This window comes from Mastomys coucha, unplaced genomic scaffold, assembly GCF_008632895.1.
Source record: "Mastomys coucha isolate ucsf_1 unplaced genomic scaffold, UCSF_Mcou_1 pScaffold5, whole genome shotgun sequence".
NCBI classification, from domain to species: Eukaryota; Metazoa; Chordata; class Mammalia; order Rodentia; family Muridae; genus Mastomys; species Mastomys coucha.
The window spans coordinates 106,326,398-106,350,670 of NW_022196911.1; the positions used below are offsets into that span (position 1 = coordinate 106,326,398).

General features: G+C 37.9%; 1 protein-coding gene across 1 annotated transcript in view; it reads right to left on the reverse strand.

Moving 5' to 3' along the window:
* LOC116077233 (ATP-binding cassette sub-family A member 8-A) overlaps window positions 1–24,273 on the reverse strand; it is a 73,417-nt gene that overhangs the window by 40,838 nt on the left and 8,306 nt on the right. Inside the window, exons 4-18 of the mRNA XM_031351623.1 lie at window positions 22,844–23,008; window positions 20,336–20,439; window positions 19,105–19,331; window positions 14,572–14,713; window positions 14,130–14,315; window positions 12,751–12,892; window positions 9,624–9,789; window positions 6,439–6,497; window positions 6,028–6,138; window positions 4,991–5,166; window positions 4,463–4,582; window positions 4,150–4,288; window positions 3,553–3,643; window positions 2,766–2,905; window positions 164–283 (exon numbers count right to left, since the gene is read on the reverse strand). Coding sequence (XP_031207483.1) covers window positions 164–283; window positions 2,766–2,905; window positions 3,553–3,643; window positions 4,150–4,288; window positions 4,463–4,582; window positions 4,991–5,166; window positions 6,028–6,138; window positions 6,439–6,497; window positions 9,624–9,789; window positions 12,751–12,892; window positions 14,130–14,315; window positions 14,572–14,713; window positions 19,105–19,331; window positions 20,336–20,439; window positions 22,844–23,008 — 2,088 coding nt within the window. The remainder of the gene's footprint in view (window positions 1–163; window positions 284–2,765; window positions 2,906–3,552; window positions 3,644–4,149; window positions 4,289–4,462; window positions 4,583–4,990; window positions 5,167–6,027; window positions 6,139–6,438; window positions 6,498–9,623; window positions 9,790–12,750; window positions 12,893–14,129; window positions 14,316–14,571; window positions 14,714–19,104; window positions 19,332–20,335; window positions 20,440–22,843; window positions 23,009–24,273) is intronic.

Genomic DNA, 24,273 nt, shown 5'->3' on the forward strand with positions numbered 1-24,273 from the left:
GAAGAAGAAGAAGAAGAAGAAGAAGAAGAAGAAGAAGAAGAAGAAGAAAGAAAAGAAGAAGAAGAAGAGGGACAAAACAGCAACAACAGCAACACAACAACAACATTAAACATTATGATTGTTGAAATGGACAGAGCATGATGGCTTCTGTCCTTTCACCTACCTGACTGGTCGATCGCTGATTTTCCTTCCAGTTTCAGAAAAACCTCGGTCAGTGTTGTTATGGAAACACCATAGTTCTCAATTCCCAAATCTGGGCATCTCTCAAGATCCCTATAAAGATCTAAGGAACACTTTTTAAGTGTATGGTCATCAGGGAAATTCAAGTTAAATCTACTGTGATATCCCTTCTCATCTCAGTCAGAAAGGAGATCATAAAAATGTAATAATAACATTTTAAAAAACAACAGATAATAACAGATGCTGGTGAAGATATGGGGGAAGTTGCACTCCTATTCACTGGTGCTGAGTTGGTTTAGCAACTACGAAAACATGAAGATTTCTCAAAAAGCTAACAAACAAACAAACAAAATAGAACTACCATATGACAACTCCTACACTCAGAGGCCTCTATATCCCATTACAGAGATATCTATACATTTATGTTCATTGCTCCATGTTCACAATAGATAGGAAAATGAGATAAACCTAGATTTGTATCAGCTGATTAATTGATAAATTGTGTGGTGCCTGCACACAATATAATTCTTCTTTTTCAGCCATCACAAAAAAATAAATTATGAAGATTTCAGGAAAATGGATGGAGCTAGGGCTAGAGAAATGACTTAGATAGTAAAGGTACTTGTGACCAAACCAGGTGACCTTATTTTACTTCCTGAAACCCATAATGTTGAAGGGAAGAATTTTCCTACAAATTGTCCTCTGACCGCATTCAAATTATAGCATGCATGCACCCCTACCCAACACACTGTGGATATGACATGGGTATTGCAATGATGTACATAGAGCACTTCTGACTACCTGAACTAGACCTGTAGAAGACTGGGCCCTTCAATGCCAATTTGTGGATGGAAAGATGCTCATGAGACCTCACCTTCCCCGAGGTGCTATTGGCAGCTAATCCTTGCTGACCTAGGGGCTGTCCCAGTCTTCAGTGGTTAGTAAGCACTGACAGACAGACAGGTTTCACTCTACCTGAAGCTTGGTTGGTTTCTAGATTAGACCATCCTTTTAATTGGAATGTTCAACCAACACTTCCTCGTGACTCTAAATCATATTGATATCTTCAAACAAAGTGCATGTTTGGATTTCCTCAGCTAGTAAGTTATCTGCCTGTGGAGGTTTGAATGAGAATGGCCCCCAGAGGGTCATATATTTGAGTGCTTAGTCACAAGTTTAAAACTGCTTGGGAAGGAAGTATGTTCTTGATGAAATTAAGTATGTATTTGTTGGAGGAAGCATATCCTTGGGGGTGGGCAATGATGGTTCAAAAGACCGTATCATGCCCAGTCTTTTTCTTTGCCTGCTGCCTTTGGATCATGGTGTCAAGCTCTCAAGTACTGACCGAGCATCATCACACCCATCTGCTACTATGCTCGCCACATCGATGGTCATGGAGTAACCGTTTGCTCGCCACATCGATGGTCATGGAGTTAACCCTTTGAAACTGTGAACAAGTCTCCAATTAAACACTTTCTTTTATGAAAGTTGTCATGGTCATGGTGTCTCCTTACACAATAGAACAGTAATTAAGATACCACCTTAGTTAAATTCTTCTTGATCTCGTTCACTTAACACGATCTCTCTTAGTCCCTAGTGATCTGAGACAAACGTGCTGAAAACCAAGCATGATTTTTCTACTTTATACAATGGCCTGAAAACAAGGATATTTTCTGAAGTCATAGCCAAAACCAAAATAAAATGAAAAAAAGAAAAACAAAACAAACAAAAAACAAAACACATAACAGGACTTTTAGCCAATGAGTGAAGCCAAGTTTCAAATCACTATATTCATTGCAAATTTACAAGCCCTAGCATATTGCAATAAACATCAATGATATTGAAGGTCTATGAAAAGCAAACAAGAGACTTAAAAGTCATTGGGCATTATGATACAATGTTTCCAGCATTTAGTTATTTCTAAATGGTTATGATGAAACAGTCCATGTGTCACACTAACACTAACTATGCAATCATTTTTACCTCTGCTGGATGTCAGCATATATAGCTTTGGCTTATCTACCTAAGGACAAATTCCTTCAAGGTTTTGGTAAACTCCCATTTTTTTTTATTGTTACTTTTTTGCTCTGTTCTTTTATTTTTCTTATCTTATGGCAAGTTGTCCTATATTATCTGTTGTCTGGTAAGATACATACAACTCAGTTTTCAAAATGAAAGCACCAATAAGAGTCAGTTTATCCTGCATTAGTTTCACACTGCTTCTATGAATCTGTGTTTAGCGCCATCATTGTGAGGAACCATTGAGGAAATCTGAAATGGTTCTAGTATTTGAAACAAAGACCAAAGGATTTAACACAGCGTCACTTCTGACAGGATGGGGTTGGAGGCAGAACTCATCTTTAAAAGAGTGACTTTTGTGAATTAACTTCACCCTCTGCTTCCGTTCATTCCCTGTCTCTAAGGTGTAGCAGTCATTGTATCAAGCTTTTATTATAATTATGAGAATTCTGAGTGATGCTTCATCTCAAATGCTTAATACTTTACTCCATGCACAGCAGTCTGACTCTGCATGTTACTCATTATTATTGTGGATTTCATGTTATAGCTCATGGCTAATGTGTTACCTGGAAATTTGTTTGTTCTTTCCAGGGGTAATATGTAGTTCAGTTTCCCTTCGCTTTCTGCCAACAACTTGGAATCTGGGATGTGCTGTTTGACAAGTGAGGTTATTCTTTCATGCACACAGGATTCACTCAGCTGCAAGCTGTTAATTAAAAATTGAAATAGGTCATTTGAAAATAGTCTCTGACACCCAAAATTAACCAGGGAAGAGCATTTATAAATTCAATGTAAAAAACAGGTCACGCCAACTTGAAATAAAGAGATAAATCAGTCAAGCAGATAAGCTTCTTACAAACTAGGTTAAGAGATGGTATTACTCTTCTAGGTTAATGATAGTAATGATGTTAAATACAGTCTCCTCAAGTTTGAGAAAGTTGTAGGACTTTGGAGTAATCAAATAGTGTAGACATTTAACTACATATATGCTTTGTTTTCTAGTATTTCCATTATAGTATGCCAGGCATCTTTTATCCCAGTCTTCCCTACCCTTTCACCCTTTACCTCTTCCTACATGCACACAGGTATGCACATGTGTACACATTTACACACGCACACACACACACACACACAAACACACTTATACACATATGAATTTTCTTTTAAAATACATTTTTATTAATTCTTTGAAATTCCATACATCTATAGGGTTCCGATTGTATTCACTCGTTCATTCCTCTTAACTCCTCCCCATCCCTGTGTCTCCCTCCTCTCTTGCAGTGATCCCAGCCAGCAAGCCCTTCTTCTCCAGCCCAGCTCTAGTCTACCCCCACCTTCCCCTAGGAAGCCTACCTTAGGTGATAACCAATCCCCCATTTCTTCTTCAGAAACAAGGATGAACCTGCACACTTCAGCTTCCCCTTGGAGATGAACACTTTCCTGTCTGAAGAGGAAGAAGCAGTGATGGGAGACACCGTTTATTTTAGAGAAATGCGAGGTGTGATGAGCTGCAGAGGAGTTTTGACAACTTTAAAAGTAGAATGCAATTATGGCTCAAAAAAACCCCAACATCATCTTGGATGATTATGTAGATTATTTGTCTGTCAGGTAACAGAATGAGTGACATGACCAGTTTTGATGCAGATAAGCATGAACATGTATTTTATCTGGCTGTGCACAGATCTTTCAAGTTGAAGAGATCAATTCAATTATGCAATGCAACTTAATGCCATTTATCTTGCAGTTAGTGAGCTTCCTAAGAAGGACATTGTGTCACCATGATGCTATAAACATGAAGGAAAAAAAAAAAACACCTCAAACTTTTGTCAGAGAGAGAGAGCTCGGTCCTGGGTCATAGCATCTAACAGCACAAAGGCAGCAGCAAAGAAGGTAATTTGAGATTTTCAGACCTAAGTGCTCATCATGATGCTTAAGCAAGCCAGCCATTACCAGCCAGGATGTCAGCCTCATCCATGAACTGCGTGCTGAAGAGGACCACACGGTCGGCTTTGCGCTCCTTCAGGAAATTCCACACCCGGTGCCTTGAAAAGGGATCCAGCCCAGCAGTGGGTTCATCCAGCAGGAAAATCTAGAGGAGCAATGAGAGGAAATGTCTTTCACTAACTATAAGAACAGGGATCACAGAGCCTAGGTATGTACTTAGCTTACTGTTCACTGAATGATCTCCATCACGGCGCCCTTCCTGGATGAGGAGGTTGTTTGATTCCAGATTAAATTTGTCAATGAATCCAGTCTGACTTACTTGAGGGTCTCCTAAAATGGCGATTCCAAATGTCAGTTTTCTCTTCTGTCCACCACTTAGGTTTTGAACAAGAATATCCTGAATATTTTTCATCTCCAGCTCCAGCAAAACTCTTTGTACCTGCACATACACAAAAAGAACATTCAAATCATAACTAAAATGTCTTTATATATGATACAATAAAGTATAATGGCTTGTAATAAGCAGAGTTGTCTGTTTGGGTTTCATATGACTTTAGGCTTACTTGACATACGACTTGGGGGAAATGATTTACCTCTTCATAATTCAATCTCATTTGAACATGAAGAAATTCCATTACTTATCTAAGATTTGTTAAGATGAAAGGAATATATTTAGTGATCTAGGAGAATATCACAGATTACAAGTATTTGTTATTCCCATATCTTTGCAGCCAACCTTTAATATATCGATATGGAGGTGATTTAATGCAACCAAAGTCAAAGTAAAAAGGATTAAGCATTTTTACTAAAAGTTTAAATTTTTATGTTAGTTTAACACATCATGTACCTCGTTATCCACTTCATGTGCTTGAATCCCTTTTATTTTAGCAAATAGCCTAAGATTTTCTCGTACGGTGAGGAAGTCAAATTGCACATTGCATTGTGGACAAACTCCAGTGAGCTTGCTGATATTTTCCAAGTCAGTCATTTCTGAGAGTTTGTTATTATGGATAGTGACCCAACCTATAAATAAGGGTTTCAAAAGACATTATCAGGATAGCATGGCATCCTTAATGTAACTTTTAAAAAAAAACTTTACCAACTGAAATTAGATATGTGATTTTATCTTACTCCTGTGATCATTTTTTTTCCAAATTTCATTTTAGTATTTTGATCTCACCTATATTTGAGAATATGGTACATTCTATGTTTTACCATTAAGATCAACCTCTCTGCTCCCTTGGCTACACACACAACTTGCTTTGAACAATGGAGTATGAGGCAATAGCAATCAGAGTACACAGAAAAGTTGTTTTACATTGACATTGATTCTGCCTTGCAGCTCAAAGTCCTTGGAACTTCAGGCTTAGAAATTCCCAGAAAGAGGAATGAGAGAAAGAGGAAGAGAGAGAAGAGAGAGAAAACAGAGAGAAGAGAGAGGGAAGGGAGACAAGAGAGAGAGAGAGAGAGAGAGAGAGAGAGAGAGAGAGAGAGAGTAGCAAGAGGGAATGGAGAGAGGGAGAGGGAGAGGGAGAGGGAGAAATAGACCAGCTAAAGTCTCAGACATGTAGGCAAAGCCATTCTAGGCCGTAAGCTACAGTCAAAACAGTGGGATTGAGAGACCTTTCCAATCACATTTTAAAAGTTGCTGGTTTTCAAGGTTACTTTACAGAAAAGTGTGATCAATATCTATTGAAACTTAATTCTATAAAAATTTTGAGTATTCTAAAATACTAAAATTCTGTACATTTTTGTTAATAACATATATATTTTGTAAAAGAATAATGTAAGATTAATTATCTCTGCCTATACAAAATGCTCAGATGTCTAACAAAAGCACAGTCGATTCATTTGCCAAATTAGAGGAAAGCCTCTGTCTCTCACCTTTGGTGGGAACACACAACCCACTGAGGACATTTAACAGTGTTGATTTCCCAGCGCCACTGTGACCAAGGATTGCAGTAATCTGGCCTTTATAAACATCCAGTGTCAGATCTGAGAGGCAAGCAGCATGAAGTATAACATCACAAATGGAGCTTTGATTCAGGGCTCATACAGTGCCTATGTATTTATAGTGTGACTAAAATTTATGAAAGTACACATCCATTCACTTATTAAATCAAAATTAATACTCTAAATTAACACTCAAAATTACACAGCATGCCAATATTAGTTCAGTTGTAGGGGGTTGGGGGACGGGAGATTCAATACCCATTTGCACCGTTTAGAATTGCTCACTGAGAGAAAAGTTAACTGACTAAAAACCAATATTTTTTTTCTACCTTTGTTACTTACCTTTCAAAGCCTCTGTGCGCTTAGACTTCTGTATGTAGTCTTTTGTAAGATTCCTGATTCTGAGAAAGAGAGCAGGAGATAAAATGTTTAAGGAGCAACGCTTTCCTTTATTATCTTAACTCCAAGTCTGGCTGGAATCTTTACGTGAATTTGGGGTGCAAGGATATGAGGGAGAGCATGTGAGCTTCACTTAGCTATGGGTTAGACAGCAATGGTACTTCAGCCAGTGTTGTAACGACTGACCAGTGCCTGAGCTCACCTGGAGGAAAGGCCTTTGATGTGAGCTGAGGCTTGGACACTGTTCAAGCCGCTGTAGTGATGGGGTAAGCAAGAAAATGAAACAACCCAGACAACTACCATAGCAAGGCTGAGTAGGGAACATAACATTTTACAGATGTTAGAGAAAACGTCTGCATGAAGTCCAGAATCTCTTCAGGTCAGCCAGGCAGTATCAACGGGCAAGAAGAAGAAACGCCATGAACAATATCAGAGGTTCTAGCCATCATTGGACTCTAACCATTAAATAGCCGACAAATATAGTTATTTCTTAGAACTCTGCTTTCCTGTTCTGAAAGGAGGAATACTAACAGTATATACACTGCATTTGAAGATTAACGAAGTGTTTCATGTTGCATGTTGAAGAAGTGGTCCGTGAAAAGAATTGGATGCTATTCACTATATAATGAAGATTTTGGCCACTAAGAGGGGTGTAAACATTAATAATTTATAGTATTGCTAAAGACTAAATTCTATATGTTGCAATTTAAAATCATGCTGGCTCTGGAAACATAGCCATTCGATCTATCTGGTTGCATTCTATCAGGTAAATATACATTCAGGTTTTTTTCCCCCTGACTCTCTTTTCTGAAACAACTCAGGGTCCATGTACAATGGTTAAAATAGAAATAGATTTTCTGCAGCTTTTTCCCCCAGAAGATGGTAATTAACACAGAGACAACTAGGCATTGTGCATAGTGAGAGACCTGGGATCAATCAACCCTAAAGGAGATGCCTTTATCAAACGTCTCGCCTCAAGTAAGGCTCTGGGACCTACAAGGAAGAGGATGCAGCAAGACATGGTGCTAAGAGTCAGGCTTGATAAATAGGCTTGATTAATAAACAGCATCTTCTAGGCCAGTGGTTCTCAACCTGTGGTTGTGACCCCTTTGAGGTCACATATGAGATATTCTGCATATCAGACACTTACATTACAGCTCATAACAGTAGCAAAATTACACTTAAGAAGTAACAACAAAATAATTTTATGGTTGGGGGTCACCACAACATGAGAACACTGTTCTAGACACAACAGGGCTGATGCACACATGAATTCCTGGAGAATGTGACAGGATGCACAAGCCCTGTACAGGTTCAAACATGACAAAATCCCAGCATGGAGAAGTGGACATGAGATCTAATTCTAACCAAGAAGCTATTTGCAACTGATACCTGCTGGAGAGGGAAAATCCTTTTTCTCCCATAGAGTACCACTGAGTATCTCAACCACACTCTAGGGCAGGCCAACACAAAATGAACATGATAGGTTCTTTGGGGGGAAGGAGTTGTTTCATTTTGTTTTGTTTTGACTTTTTTTTGTCTTATTACTTTTGGTTTGGTTGGTTTGATTTTATGATGGGAGGGTTGAGAAAGAGAAAGGTCATAGAGTATGAAGTTAGGTAGGTAGAGAGGTTGGCAGGATCTGGGAAGAGTTGGGTAGGGGAAAAAAATGACCCAAACACAAAGCATGAAAATAAAAATACTTTAAATAAAAAGAAAGAAAAAACAGGTTTCTCACTTTACTAAATACTAACGCCCTATTCTTTCTCCTCACTTTTTATTCAGTGAGATAACAGAGAGAAAACAAGAAAGACTAGTAGACAAAAAAAAAAAACCATTGTCTTGATATGACTTTCTCTGCCTGAAGTTTAAAATTATCCAAAAGCAGAGCAAGAAGGATATCTATGGGGCAGGCTACAAGTTGGAAATTGAAAGTTATGATTAGAAATTGAAAATGCCAACACTTTCAGCTGCCCAGGCTCAGGGAACGTAGAGGAACAGAAGATAGAAAGGACATGAAAGATGGAAGATGGAGAGAGATGCTGGGAAGTTCTATTCCTGCTGATGACATGGCTGTTACTCACAAGCTCACAGTAGCCCTGACTATCTGCGAAAGATCAAGCAGTAAGAATTCAACTATGGATTCATGAGAGATACCCCTACTTGAGGAGCCATTGGGAGTTGAAGGTTGCTAAGAAAGAGTCATTTTTCCTTGGAGGTGAGACCACTGATAGCTTACCCACACTCCAGTGAGTAGTCCCACAATATACATGTGCAAATAGGCAGCATTAATTGGACTCAATGGGATATAATTATTTTTGAATGAAGAGAATTTGAAGTTGGGAAAAAGACATGCTAGAGGGGAGCAGGCAGAGTTGGAAGTGGCTAGTAGGGTGTTGGGTGCTTAAAATATATACACTGTATATATTTAGAAACTTCTTAAAGAATAAGTAAATATTATTTTAAAAAGTGTTGTATGGGCAGTGAGCGGGATGTAAAGTGAATAAGTAAAACAATAAAATGAAATTAAAAGTAAATAAGTTGCTAAGATAAAGACCTTAAGGATTTCTTCCTTATTTGAATTAAATGCATTGAGTACTGCATGAAACAGGTATTTAACCGTAACCCAGAATGCAGATGTGCGTGACTGAGAGGCACATGCATCTGATTTCCTGTTCTCCCCCAGGCTTTTGCTTTCCCCTTCTCCTTGGTCTTCTTTGTAGAAAAGATGAATGCATCAAGAAAGGAATATTCAGATGAGTGAGAGAAAATGGGTGGTGTAACTAATAAGGTGAAGGAGTGACGCCCTGAACCGAAGAAAAAGACAAGAAGAAAAAGAAGAGACAAGAGAGGCAACAAGGGACAGGCAGAGAAGCCGTTTGCTTGAGTTGTGGCTTCTATTGTCTTAAGTCTGAAAGTCTGAAGTTTGGCACTAACAGCAGCATGGTATTGTTTTTAAAAGAATAAAGGACAGAAAGTTACAGGCAATGCAGATGAGATTAGGTCAGAGCCCCATGAAGGACTCAGTAGAAGGTTTACATGGGTTAACTGCATGTCTGGAGCAAGCTTTAGGCTGAAGATAGCATGACCCCACACCTAACCTTGATCCACACTACATCCGATCTTACCTGATGGCTTCCTTCCCGTGGAATTCTGTAGACACTGGTTCAAAAGAGTCATCAGAAAACTCATAGTCCGTTTCATTGTCAAGGGCTGTCCGATCTGCTGGATTTTGTCCTGACCAAAATGAGGACTTCAGGAAAAACAAGGGTGACTGTCGGCGTCCGTATTCATCTGTTTAACCAGTGCAGTTGTACATTGGATCAGCCACCATTCTAAGCCCCTCTCCACCTCTAAACAAGAACACTTGCTCACACACGTGCATACTCACACATATACACACATCGACACATACACACAGAACACAAAGTCATTTCAAAATCAGAAGGCTTAAAAGCAATGAAAAGAAAGGAAAAATCATAAAAAGTTGCTGAAATAAATGGACATAAAAGAAGGAAATAAAGATAAGGATGAACAGGCACTTCCTGTTGGGGACCACAGCAGCCAGAAGATGGTGATGGCATACACTTAAATGAGATTAAAATCAGCAAATTTGTACTGTTGAAATAAAAACAAACCTGCCAGTTTAGAGCTCTGCACTCAGCAAAAATATATCTCCTAACAAGGAAGTAAAACATAAACGATATACATAGAAATATATACATGTACATACATATATATATATAGAGAGAGAAGTGGGAACTACCAAAGCAATATAAAATATCGTTAAGTATATATGGGAAGAGCAATATATCAAATTAGATTTAATTTTTAGATTTATTCTTGAGAAAAAATGAATTGTATGACAAATTGTCCAACGTTTTAACCAACATCCAAAGGAAACAATTAAATACATGCTTAATTTGCCTAAGTGGAAGAGCAGCCATTTGATTAAGATGCTTCTATCATAAAGAGGCAGAGGATGTAAGAAAGTTTGTCAACAAAAACACTTGGTGGAAATTCAAAGATTAAGAAACCTTTAGGGATTAAAAAATAAAGTTATATCTTTCTGTAATAATAAGAATGAAAAATTAGCAGTTTTGTGTTCACTTAAAACAAGAGCACACTGGAAAAGAAGACTACAATTTGACCCCCAAACAAGGATTTTTTTTTCAGTTTAACAATAAAAGCAAAAACTTCAAACATTAAAGCACAAAAAGTATTTCTAAACATTTCTTAGGCAAAATTGTCTAATTTAGGTCCAAATTAGTTGGAATGTGTGTTTCCTTCACTAGAGCATTTTGTTTCATCAGTACAGGAAATGAAATATATAAATATGTTCTTTATATATAATTATATGTGATTACATATATAAATATAATCATATATGGGTATATATTGTATATATACTTAATTTTACATAATCATAATTATATTACAGTTAATTATATTATATACTTATATAATTACATATAATGTATTATAAAACTTACAATAGATATGCAATTACTTAAATATTTGTATATAATTTATATATGTAATGTACATATAATGAAACACTATACCTAAACATAAATGTAACTAAGAATATATGCATAGATATGCAAATATATTCAAACTATTCATCTATGTTATACACATTAACAAAGATGATAAATTGAGTAAAATATTATTCAGTAAACTTTGGAAAAGTTAACAGAAACAATCACTATGCATATATGATTCTCTCAAAATTAGGCAAATCAACTATTAACTAAAGAAAAAAAAATCCCTCTATTGGTGCTTCTTACTGATTCACCTATCTTCATATGTTCACTTATGACTGCCCTGGGATGGAGCATTGGACATGGCCTCTTGAATAGGAAATGCACATAAGAAGAACTGTCTGTATTCTTGAGCAGAGAAGGTATGGCAGACAGGAGCAAAGAAAAGATCCTTTCATGGATATTAACTGAGTCCTAGGCTATATTGAGCCCTCTCGGGATGTTTGAGTTGTATTAGCCAACAAGACAAAAATCACAGACTTTGAGAAGCTTCTATGAATTAATAAATTGAAAAGAAATACAATCATAAATGCCCTTCTTATGTGATTATATATTGTAGAATGGCTGCATATTATGACCACCTTGACTGACTTTGATACTCTAGGCACCCTAGAGCTGCTCGCACCAGGGGCAAGGATGGGTAAGGCAGTCTTGGCTTGAGCAGGGTTTGGTCTTGCTTTATATCCCCTATAATGGCATGAGTGAACTAAACTATTGGGTTTTTTGTTTTTTGTTTTTGTTTGTTTGTTTTGTTTGGTTGGTTTTGGTTTTTTTGTTTTGTTTTGTTTGGTTTTGGTTTTTTTTTTTTCGAGACAGGGTTTCTCTGTATAGCCCTGGCTGTCCTGGAACTCACTCTGTAACCCAGGCTGGCCTTGAAGTCAGAAATCCTCCTGCCTCTGCCTCCCAAGTGCTGGGATTAAAGGCATGAGCCACTACCGCCCAGCTGAACTATTGTTAAACGAAGGGAATTAAGCACAGTAGGAAAACTACCCTCTCATCTGATATCTGTGGAAATAAAGAGTTGAATTCATAAACACAGAGTAGAATGACAACCATGGGGGCCGAAATAGCAGAGAGAGACTTAGGAAATTCTCACCAAAACCCCATAGAATTTCAGTAAAAAGGGGAACAGTGAATTTAAGCTACCTCAGAACAAAGTACCAGAGTTAATAACAGTGTCTTGTACTCTTGAAAAAAATCTCAAAAAGTAGATTATCACAAAAACAAATGTGAGAGTAATACATATGTATTGACTAGCTCTACTGAGTAAGGCACAATGTACCTATGTTCCAAAGCATATAATACGTTTCATAGTGTGGATGATGTATACTTATGCTTATTCATCAGTTAAATATTAAAGCTTATTACATGGCCCAAATATGCAGAAAGAATTCAGAACTGCAGATCTATAAGCAACTAGAGACATTAAGGAACTAAAGGCCCTAAGTGTAGGAAGGAAAAAGAGACAAAGAGAAATTAACAACATACACACACTCATCTAAAAGGCTGCATATTCCATGAATAATAATCCAGATCCTCCCTGAGTGACTCTGCTTGCTGTCTATCCTGTAAATGGTCATACTCAAGTTATGGGTGATGTGCTTGAAGGACGTATTTTAAAATCTCACTATGTAAATCTCTAATTAATAATTAAAAAAAAAAGAAGCGGGATTACAAGCATGCCATTAAGTCTTATCATGGAACGACTTACTTGGTAAAACCTTTTCAAAGTAGAATGTCAACATCAGGTAGAAGACACCATCAAAAAACAGCATGAAGATTGTACCAATGACTACATTTGGGTTGCCCATGGGATCTGCATTTGAATTCACATCATAATCCAAGCGTAAGAGCTGGAAATCAAAAATAACCCAGTAAGTTAAAGGCAAATGATCACTTTTTAAAAAAACAGCTTAGCTATTTCATGGGTTGTAACTATTACATTCTGCCATTTCCTGAAAGACAAAGTCTAACTGCCCGGCTGCCTAGATTACAGATGTTGACTGGAAAACAAAATTATATACAACTATGACACATTTAAGTAATCACATTTAGTACACATTAAGTAATCACATTTAGAATGTGTGTTCTAAACGAGGCACATATTAGATGGAAAAAGAATGTAGTGAAGGTATGGCAGTCGGGTAAGACCTTGCTGAATTGGGAATGGGGGAAAGAAAAGATGCTCTGGGAGATGCTGCATGATAGCCAAAAGCTAACAATAATGCCTCTTATGTTTAAACAAAGACAGTCAAACTGACTGATGGTGTGGGAGAGTTGCCTGAGTGGTTAAGGGAACTTGCTGCTCTTGCAGAGAACTCATGTTCTGTTTCTAGCACCCATACTTGGTGGCTCACAAAGACCTGTAGCTTCTGCTTCAGGGTATCTAATACTCGCTTCCAGCCTCTGTCAGGGCCTGCACACAGGTAAGCATGTGTATGTGTGTGTGCACAAACACCCAAATAGATGTTTAATAAAAACAACCTTGACAGCCATAAACACACACACACACACACACACACACACACACACACACATCAATTCTTATCATCACATCAAACATAATGGAGAATAAATAATTAGACTTATTCTATAGCTGAGAGAGTCTCTCTGATCAGTTTAAGAGCTGAGTAAGAGAAGGAAAACTACTTGAGTAATCAAAAAGGGATTTCCTAGTCAATAGTTGAGCATCCAAAACACTCATTTTCATTTTATTTTACTTTATGTTACTGCTTCAGAATTAAATCACATGAGCCTTTTAAAATTAAATAAGATGGGACACATCAGTTTAAATTCAACTTATAACAAACTTTGGGATGTGACAAAACAGTATATACTGTATTTTGAATATATACTGAATATATATTCTGAATATATGTATACTGAATATTAATCTATTCATCTTTTTACATACAAAAGTCCTTATTTTCTAGGAGAATGTGACTTTTCCATCTTGGAAACCTCATAAGTATGTTCTGTCAAACTATAGTGCTTAAAAGGCTACCTATAGAAATGACTGTAAGACTATTGAGTTCCAAGGAGGAAAATATTTCAGAAATATATTAGTAAGCTAACTAGCTTCCCACTCACCTGGGTCATCCCAAGCATAAAGGCAAAGGGGCTGAGCAAACTTAGAAGCCACTCCAAGGATACAGGAAGGTATCTGTACAATGCTGTGAATCCAAGACTTCCGCAGGAAACAGTGAGAAAGAACACCATCAGGTCAGTGAGGAACGTCTTCCTTAGTAAGACACTCATTAGGAAAGACAAAGAGACCTACAGCAAGAAAAGACCCAGTTGGTTTTAGTTTATCTAAGAGTTATTACTATAACAAAACAAATTATTTCCTGTATAAAACTACAACTTTCCTCTACTAATTTTACAGAAAGTTAGAGCTACACAAATCTATAGATAAATCACTACAGATTGTTTCATGTAAATACAAAGCAGGTATATAAAGAAATCACCTGATGGATACCAACTTTGTTTCTCAGAAATAAAAGCCAAGTGGAGTTTGTATTCAGCAACTTACCAGAGATAAGCCATAGAAGAAAAAGAGAAGGAAGATCACCATAAATCCAGTCAAAAAGACAAATTGGACCAATTTTACAATAAATGTCAAGAGAAGGGTCACAACGAAGATAATGACTCCATAGAGCAACCCCCAGGACAGCCTGATAAAAAAACAGAATTTCATTAGTATTCATGGTTAGACAAAAAAGAGATCCTATTCTGGGTACTCATGTGACCTTTCTTTCAGTCACATACTCACTCTCCTGCCAAAATTCACAGGATCTTCTAGAATATATGAACCAAATGTAGTGATTTAGAATGAATACAAAGATTCAAGACAAATCTCATGCACATTGACGGTCTTTTCCATTGAGTATGGACGTACATGTGTCTTGCTGAGTTACCATTGCTGAGAAGTAAGTTGGAGTCTCTTTGTCCTATGCAAAGGTTCTCTGTTCTAACTTCTTCTTTAGTGGCTTTATAAAAAAGCAAGAGTGCCTAATTCTATACATCCCCCTTTCCCTTGTTGTGCTTATAATTGACTTTCTCTTTCTCCTTATAGGAACATCAAATGCTCTTAATATCAGCCATATTTTACTTAAGGTAGGATGATTTTTCTGGTTCATATTATTATTACAAAACATGTATTTGCCTGTTTTCTTTTTCTTCATTAATACTATCTGACAAGTTATAGTCTTAAAATTCATATAGTTTTAACTTTATAAGTCTCAAGAACATTGATAAAAAGATATAGAGAGATAGCTTGGTAGAGAAAGTGCTTGGCATGCAAGCATGAAGACAGGAGTTTAATTTCCAGAACCTACAAAAATCAAACAAAAACTGTGCACAATGGTGGATGCTTGTAATTCCAGAACTAGGGAAAGGAGACAGATAGATTCTCTTGGCCAGTAGTTGGCAAGATATCTCTAGTTAGTCAGTGAAATCAAACCCTTGAATCTCAGGCCAAAGACTCTGAATAAATAAGATGAACAATAGCTGAGATGTGACACTAGAGTTGATTTCTGGCCACCATACATGTATACATGCATGCACATACAAGACCACACTGGTACTAATACATAAATTTAATGGCCAGTAAAAAATCCTATATGAATATATTATTGTAGTCATAATAACAAGTTATATTTTTGTTGATAGGCAATTCTTATAGCATTTCTTACTTTCTCTACAGTATCATTTACTGACCCAACATACAAAACAGAATCCTACCAAAAAAGAGCTGACTCATTTCTACTGACCTCACAGATGCATGGATATTAACTTGTAGGAGCTTGAGAATAAGACAAATGTTTCCTGCTCCTGATTACACATGAAATTCCTAGGCATGCAATTCCCACTCATGCAATATACATTAGTTTTTTCAAGTTAAGAATATAAATCTTAAGTTATAGCTTCACCTCAACGGCCTACAGTTTTCCTGACCAGTCTCACAAAACATTATATAGATCCCAACTTGAAAATAAGTGAGCTTATAGACATGAAAATAGCCAGTGATTTCCAGGAGCTCAGGAAGAGACTGTACTGGCTGGTTTTGTGTCAACTTGACACAATCTGGAGTTATCACAGAGAAAGGAGCTTCAGTTGAGTTCCATGAGATCCAATTGTAAGGCATTTATTTTCTCAATTAGTGATTATCAGGGAAGGGCCCTTTGTGGGTGGTACCATCACTGGGCTGGTAGTCTTGGACTTTATAAGAAAGCAAACTGAGCAAGCCAGGGGAAGCAAGCCAGTAAGAAACATCCCTCCATGGCCTCTGCATCAGCTCCTGCTTCCTGACCTGCTTGAGTTCCAGTCTTGACTTCCTTTGGTGATCAACAGCAATGTGGCAGTAAGCTAAATAAACCCTTTCCTCCCCAACTTGCTTCTTGGTCATGATGTTTGTGCAGGAATAGAAACCCTGACTAAAACAACTTAGTACCGGGAGTGGGATATTCCTGTGGCAACCTAACCATGTTTTGGGGAGGACTGTGGAAGGACTTTGAAACTTTGAGCTAGAAAATCCATTTGGTGTTAAGAGCTCTGTGGGATGTTCTGTAGGAGGTTGGAAGATAATGTTGAGAACAGTGCAGAAGATGAAGGCCTGGCTTGTGAAATTTCAGAGGGAAGATTAAAGACTCTTATCAGGTTGCTGTTTTGATTTTAAAGATTCTGTGGTTCTGGTTAGCTGGGGCTGAAGAATTAGCTGTGATTAACAAGATAACAGAACTACTAAAGCAAAGACTTTGCATTACTGATGCATTATTATTTATAATTATAATTATTTGCATTATTGATGCTGGTTAGCTGGAGCTAAGAAATTAGTGGTGATTAAGAAGAGACCAGCATCACTGAGGTGACATCTTCTGGGAAGTGTTTTCTGAGAGCACACAGAGGCTGTGTTCCAGAGATAGCCAACGTTGTACCTTGTGCTGCAGCAGGACTTGGTAATATGTAAGAGTCACAGGTGGTACTGGTTTTGAAGGCATGAAGAGGTCCTGAAGAGCAGCTGAGGCTCAGCACAGTGAGAGCCCATGGGAGGTCATTGGTGAAGGGGTAGCCTCAATTTGCAATTGATGGCCCAGGACTGAAGGGTTCATGCAAAGGAGTTGATGCTTAGCACCATGAAGAGAGCCTATGAGAGGCTATTCTCAATCCACCAAACACCCATATAATGAACTCAGAGCCAATAGATATTGATATAAACTTCCCACCTAGATTGGACAAATAGTCCTCTAACTATCCATCCCTTCTATGCTATTCATAGCTACCTGTGGCTATTTAAAGCCATGCAGATCTGGTTCTTTCTCTTCCTCCATCTCTCTTCCTTTCTTCTCTTTGTGTCTCCTTATCTCTCCCATCTCTAAAACTCTCAGCCTGCCTTCTTTATCCACTGCCCAATCACAAGCTCTAGCCTTATCTTGTGCCTGCACTCACCTGCATATAGACAGCAATCCACATTTCCCCCTTTTGTCCAGTTAAAAGGCTCTTTCCTCTCATATATAAATTGAACCCAACTATTACCATTTTGTAATTTATAAAGTATACGATACACCTAACATCCAGCCCATCATTTTTGTCAAGCAAATAGAATACTCTGTTATCTATACTATTATTTAAAAAAAAAAACCCTGTGGATTAAATAATGCTTTTACTATGGCATGATTCTTACATATTCCATGACTAAGCAAGACCATGTCACTTAATGGTAATTGAAGAGTAGAAACCTGGTCTTTCAACTTGAAGTTTATGCTATTTCATATGCAGACCATAACCAACTTCCCAAATACACGTTAATATTGAGTACCTACCAATCACCAAATACTTTTCAAAGTTTAGGTTAAGGTTTTACTTAGGGGCCAGAAGTGTGACTCAGTGGGTAAGAGCACTGACTATTCTTGCTGAGGACCCAGGTTTGATTCCTAGCATCCATGTGGCAATTCACAAATATATAGAACATATCATCTAGCCTTTGTGGGCACCAGACATGCATGTGATGTACAGACATACATGCAGGCAAAACACCTGTACACATAAAATAAGAAAATATTTTTTAGAAAGAGTGAGCATATTTAATCATGTCAACAAGCATGCGAGGATGGTATAATTGGATATTATCCACCCACCTTTGCAGAGGCAGAGACTGAGGCTCACTGATGTATGTCATTTTCCTGTGATAACACAACTGGCAAGGGGCAAATGAGTCATAAGTGAGTGTTTATTTTATTTTCTTGCTCTTTTGTTTCTCTTGGATAAAGCTACTTCTTGGGGAGCATAGCCTTTAATATATTCAGCTCTACAGTGAATTTTTCCATAATGCTTTTAGCATAATAAACTAAGTGATTGAATAAATTGCTTGGTTTTTCCAAGAGCAACAGAAACCTCTGCAGTGGTTATCATCCTGTGGATCATGACCCCTTTGGTAAAATCCCATCTCCAAAAATATTTACATTATGATCCATAACAGTAGTCACAATGAAAATTATGAAATAACAATGGAAATAATTTTTGTGGTTGGAGGGTCACCACAACATAAAGACTCACAGCATTAGGGAGGAAGCGGCCACTTCTCTAAAGCAAGCATTTTATCTACCATTAGATTTTTCGTGAATCTGAAAGCAATAGATATTGGTTGTACAATAGCTGAAATATCACTCAGTGGCAAATCTGTAACTTACTGCTCATCTCAGAGTTAAGTGTGATAAATTCCAGGTTTTTTTCTATCAAGCATTATATCAAGGAGATCCCATGTAATTCAGAAAATGTTCTAATAATGACAGAGGCTTTGTTTGAGACAGTGACATGCACCTGATGTTGACCTTGAATACTGTACATGGTCGTAGATGACCTTTAATTTCTGCTTATTCTTCCTCTACTCTTCGAGAGTTGAGGTTATGTGTGTGTGCCACCGTGCCCAGTTTATAGAGTGTTAAGGATCAAACTCAAGTTTTTAAGCATGCCAGGCAAGCCCTCTACCAGCTGAGCTACATTCCTGCTTCCCAATGGTGCTTTGTCCCTAGAAGTTCACTTTTTCTGAGCCCCTCCACTCACTCACCAGAATGCTGAATCCCGAAGGCCCATTACTGTCATCAATCCCTTCATCTTTTTCCTTTCTCTTGTAACACCAGCGGAGATATAGTAGGTAAGTGGGGAAAAACAAATGATACAGAAAAAAAGGAAGTAGTCTGTCATTGTTCCCTCTTGCCCAATGAAAGTATCTATCTTGATGTATTTTCCAGTAAGTGACATCATCTCTTCCATGACTGAGTGATTTGTTGTGACCTAAACAAAGATATCAGTGAAGAAAACATGAACAACAATGATACTTAAGTGAAGCATCCTGCTTCCCCTGAAGATATAACTGATTCGTCTGGATGGGAAGTTAGCCTGAGTTTCTTCTCACATGTTCTGTAACTGTTACTTAGACTCTAGAGTCAAATCTCTCATCCTAATTTGCCCACATTACTCCAAGTTTTATCAACTTCATGTTTATCATTGTCTATCTCTCTTGGTGCATCTTTCTTTATTATACAAGGCAGATACACTTCCCACTCAATCAATCTTTGATATGATGATGGTTTGTATATACCCTGTAAATTCAGGGAGTGGCACTGTGGGTGTGGGCTTTAAGACCCTCATCCTAGCTGCCTTGAAGTCAGTATTCTGCTAAGAGCTTTCAGATCAAGATGTAGAACTCTCAGTTCCTCCTGCACCATGCCTGCCTGGATACTGCCATCCTCCTGCCTTGATGATAATGGACTGAATTTCTGAACCTATAAGCCAGCCCCAACAAAATATTGTCCTCATAATAGTTGCCTTGGTATTGGTGTCTGTTCACAGCAGAAAACCTTAATTAAGGCAATTGATAAGGATCTCATTAATAGGAATCCTTCCATCTAAGTTGAGAATAGTAGGTAAGTGGGGAGAAACAAATGATACAGAAAAAAGGAAGTAGTCCATCATTGTTCCCTCCTTTACAGACATGATCACTGTTTATCATTCCATAATGATACATTTCCTGTGCTAATAATTATGTGATTACATGTCTGGCTTCCTAAGAGGACTGATTCCCTAGAGAAAAAAGTCTTTTTCTGTCCATGTTGCTATTGTTCTGCTATACCTGGTAATGCAGCAACTTTGGTGAACTTTATTGGAGAAATCTGAGCAGGTGAATAATAAATCATCATGAAAGAGTAAATGATACTGAGAGAATGAGAGGACGTAGCTGTCTACTGATATGTTCATAAAACTGAGTAGAATTAATTTTCATCAGACATTGTACTCACTTCTATGATGGCAGCATTAATGGCAGCTTGAAGAGCCACAAACCCATGGGTCCAGAATCTTGAAAGGCCACAATAAATGGTCTCGTCATATGAGAAACAATGTGCTTTGAGAACAAAGAAAAACTATGAGCATGGGATGTGACCCTAATTATGGCAGTCAATTTTACAATATCCTCAGGCACCAAAATCACACTTATTGCCTGGAAAGCCATGAAATATGAAATTTATCATTATCAATAATTATTGAAATGAAGATAGCAAAGGCAAGTACCCTAGAAGGTGTTCTTGTTTCTCCATTTTCTAAGAGTCAATGCTTTGTCGCAGTTTCTTCTGTTTCTCTATTCATATTTTTTAGTTTTTCTTTCTCCTTTTGTATTTATTATTATTCTTACTAATATCATTATTAAGATATTAAGATATTGGGACATCTTTCTCTATTATATAAGGCAGATACAATTCCCACCCAATCATTCATTGATGTGATGATGGCTTGTATATATCTTATACACTCCGGGAGTGGCACTGTTAGAAAGTGTGACCCTCTTGGAGTAAGTGTGTTACTGTGGGTGTGGGCTTTAAGACCCTCATCCTATGAATTAAACGTATAGCCTTATACTTCCTGAGCAAACATCATAGCAGTGAGCTATACTCCCAATGTTTGAACTAGTGTTTTAAAATAACTTTGAAGATTATAAGTCTAAAAATAAGACAAAGACCCCACTCCAGGCAAGTATTTTTCCAATGAGATGAGATATAGCAAAATCAAGAGCAAATAGAATTCATAATAAGATAATAATTAGGTAGACATTTGAAGAAAAGTTGCACTGAAAAATAAAAAGTCAAGTGTATTCCTCCATTGAAATTTCAACTACAATTCATTAAAGCTAACCCAACATTAAATTAGGAAATTTGCTCTGTGCTATATTAACTTAAAAATATCTTTAACTGGTAAAGGCACATGTCAACATAAAATTGGCATAATGTCAAGCAGAAGTAACATCTGTAAGTGGCCCCATGCACCATAAGAAGTGGAGCCTAGAAGACCCAACTCCCTGTTTCTTCTGTGGTCTTGTTCTACCTATTAAATCTCTCATCATCCCAGGACAAACAGTTTCCTAATCTTTACGACCACCTATGGATTTTTTAAAATGATGTTTGTATTTCTAAATAATACTCCTCCTCCACTCTTACCATTGATGAAAGGCAAATCTTTTGCTGCTCTTATCATGTTTTAGTTTTAATTTTGAGGAAAGTGCCCTATTCTGTAACCCTTAAGCTGGCCTGAAACTCAGTAGGTAGCCCATACTGGCCTTGAATTTGCAACCATCCTCTTGTCTCAGGTCTAACCCATCATATCTGGCCATGGGTATATCTTTTAGAAAGTTTCAGCCTGACAACAACCCCAAATGGTGCAAGCACAAGACCATGAGATTTGTGTGCTAGGGAAGCTCAAGCTTCCTATTGGCAAAAATAGTTCAACTCAGATGTCATCAGGAAACCTGAAAAGGACACACTGGTTTTCAGCAATCACCTTCATTATTAGACTCTGTGATCTTCCACTTGGATTTAGTTTAGGATGGGTGTGTGTGTGTGTGTGTGTGTGTGTGTGTGTGTGTGTGTGTGTGTGTTTGTGTGTATGTGTGTGCGTGTATGCACAGGCATGTGTTATGTGTATGTAATTTCTTGTTTGTCTAATTTTATTTACCTCTAGAAGTCAACTTTATGTTTGTTATGGTGGGGGTGGGAAGTATGAGTTAATGTGTATGCTCATGTGTGCACACATGGCTGAAGGTCAGATGTGAACCCTGAGTGTTGTTTCTTGGGAGCCATCCACCTTTTCTTGTGAGGTTGGATCTCTCAGTAGGACTTGGGACCCACTAATTAGTCTAGCCTGGCTATCCAGGGAACTACATCTCTCTGTTTCTCCAGCACTGCAACTGCAAGCACGCATCACCACGTGTTCTAGGCATCAAACTACCACCCTACTGCTTGCACAGCAAATACTTTACTGACTGATTTGTCTCCTCAGCTCCCTGCCTTTGTTATTGAAGCTTATTGTTTTGTATGAATTAATATCCTGTTCAAGTTCGCTTTTTGTGGCTATGATAGAACCCCATGACCAAAAGTAACTTGGGAATTAAGGGCTTATTTTAGCTTAAAGGTTATAGTACATCATTAAGGGAGGCCAAGGCAGGCACACGAAGCAGAGCCCATAGAGGAATGCTGCCTACTGGATTGCTCCCGTTACTTGTTCAACTATATTTATTTACAGTGTAGGATCACTTCTCTAGGGATAATACTACCCACAGTGTGCTGGACCCTCCTACATTGATTAGCTATTAAGAAAATGTGATACAGATATCCCCACAGGCCAATGTAAGGGAAGAAATTCTTTTCCCTTTTCCCATGTTGTCCAATTTAAAAACAAAACTAGCCAAGACATATCCCTACATTGCTTATAACATTAGAGAAATGGGAAGCCATCCAATGTGGGAGCTTCATAGTTACCTGTGTGGTCCTGATGTTCCTTTGTGACTGGGATCCTTGTTCCTGCCATGAACTTCAAATGGTAGGAGTAAGCGCTGGTGAATATGACCCTCACTACGTCATCATATCGTATTGAAGTGAGTTCTGTCATATTTTCTTCATTTGGAAAAGCCAATATTTTTCTTCCTGCCATTCCAAGAAAAAATTACTACTATAAGTAATTTTCCATAGATGATACCTATGAGAGGCCACTTGAGCAAAACACCATGAGCAAATTCAACTTAAGGAAGAGAGAGGTGATTTTAGCCTATGGTTCCAGAGTGAAAAGAGTCTACCATGGCAGGGTAGAGCCATGGCAGCAAGCCACAGACATGGTGGTAGGAGGAGGGAGTCCACATCTTCCAATGCAAGCATGGACCAGAGACGAGGTAAGACTTTCTATTATCAGAAACTGCCCCCAGTGCCACAACTCCTTCCAGCAAGGGCTCAGCTCCAACCGCCCCCCGCCCCAGACAGCACACCAGGAACACACTGTTCAAACATAGAAGCTGAGGCTCTGGTTCTCTTGAAACCATCATAGAAATCTTATTCCATTTCCTCCTAGATAAAAATTTTTTAATGGAAATAATCTGAAATTACATAATGACCTTGGATAAATCCCTTATACTAAAAATATACAAAATATATTTCCAATGTTGTGGATAAAATCAAAGGAATATATATAATTGGTTATTTCCTTTCATATACTCTTATGACAAATTCACATGATACAAAATAACCCGCCATTCCAATTAGACTGTTTACTATTGTACAGGAAGAGAAAGGTTCAAAATTTAAAAAGCAAAAACTGTTAGTGTATTGTGTAGCTTAGTTAGACATTGCTTTCTCCTTGAGAGAAGATGTTACTCTGATTCATTTTCTCTAAAAACCTGTATGTTCTCTCCACAGAGAAATCTCTGAAATGAGGATCAGGCCAATGATTGTAAAAAAAAAATAGAGAGATGTGGGCCTTGGGTGGTAGGTCAGATCAGGATATGATCTTAAATCAGAAGTGGATTCAGTATGGAGGGGTCCGATGCCCAGTGCGTATATTCAAGTTCAGGGTCAAAATCGGTAAGATGGTGAGTGGGGTGTCAGGGGAAACGGGTTTGGGATGTTTTGTATCCTTGTGGGCTATGGTGGGTGGGGAGGCAGAGGTAGGAGGGAATAGCCACAGAGACTCCCAGTAGCCGGTGGTTTGCCAAAACACACACTGGGGTGACGGTGGACTCTTAGATATTGAACCTGCTTCTGAGGTCAGAGTCCAAATATTAAAAAAAAGCATGGTTACTAGAGCCAAAGTGACTCCATGGATAGAATATGATTAAGAAAGATTTTATAGATTTCCAGCGACTGAGTCCAGTCAACAGATCAACCATCTTACAGTCCTGCCTTTGACGGACCATGTGAAT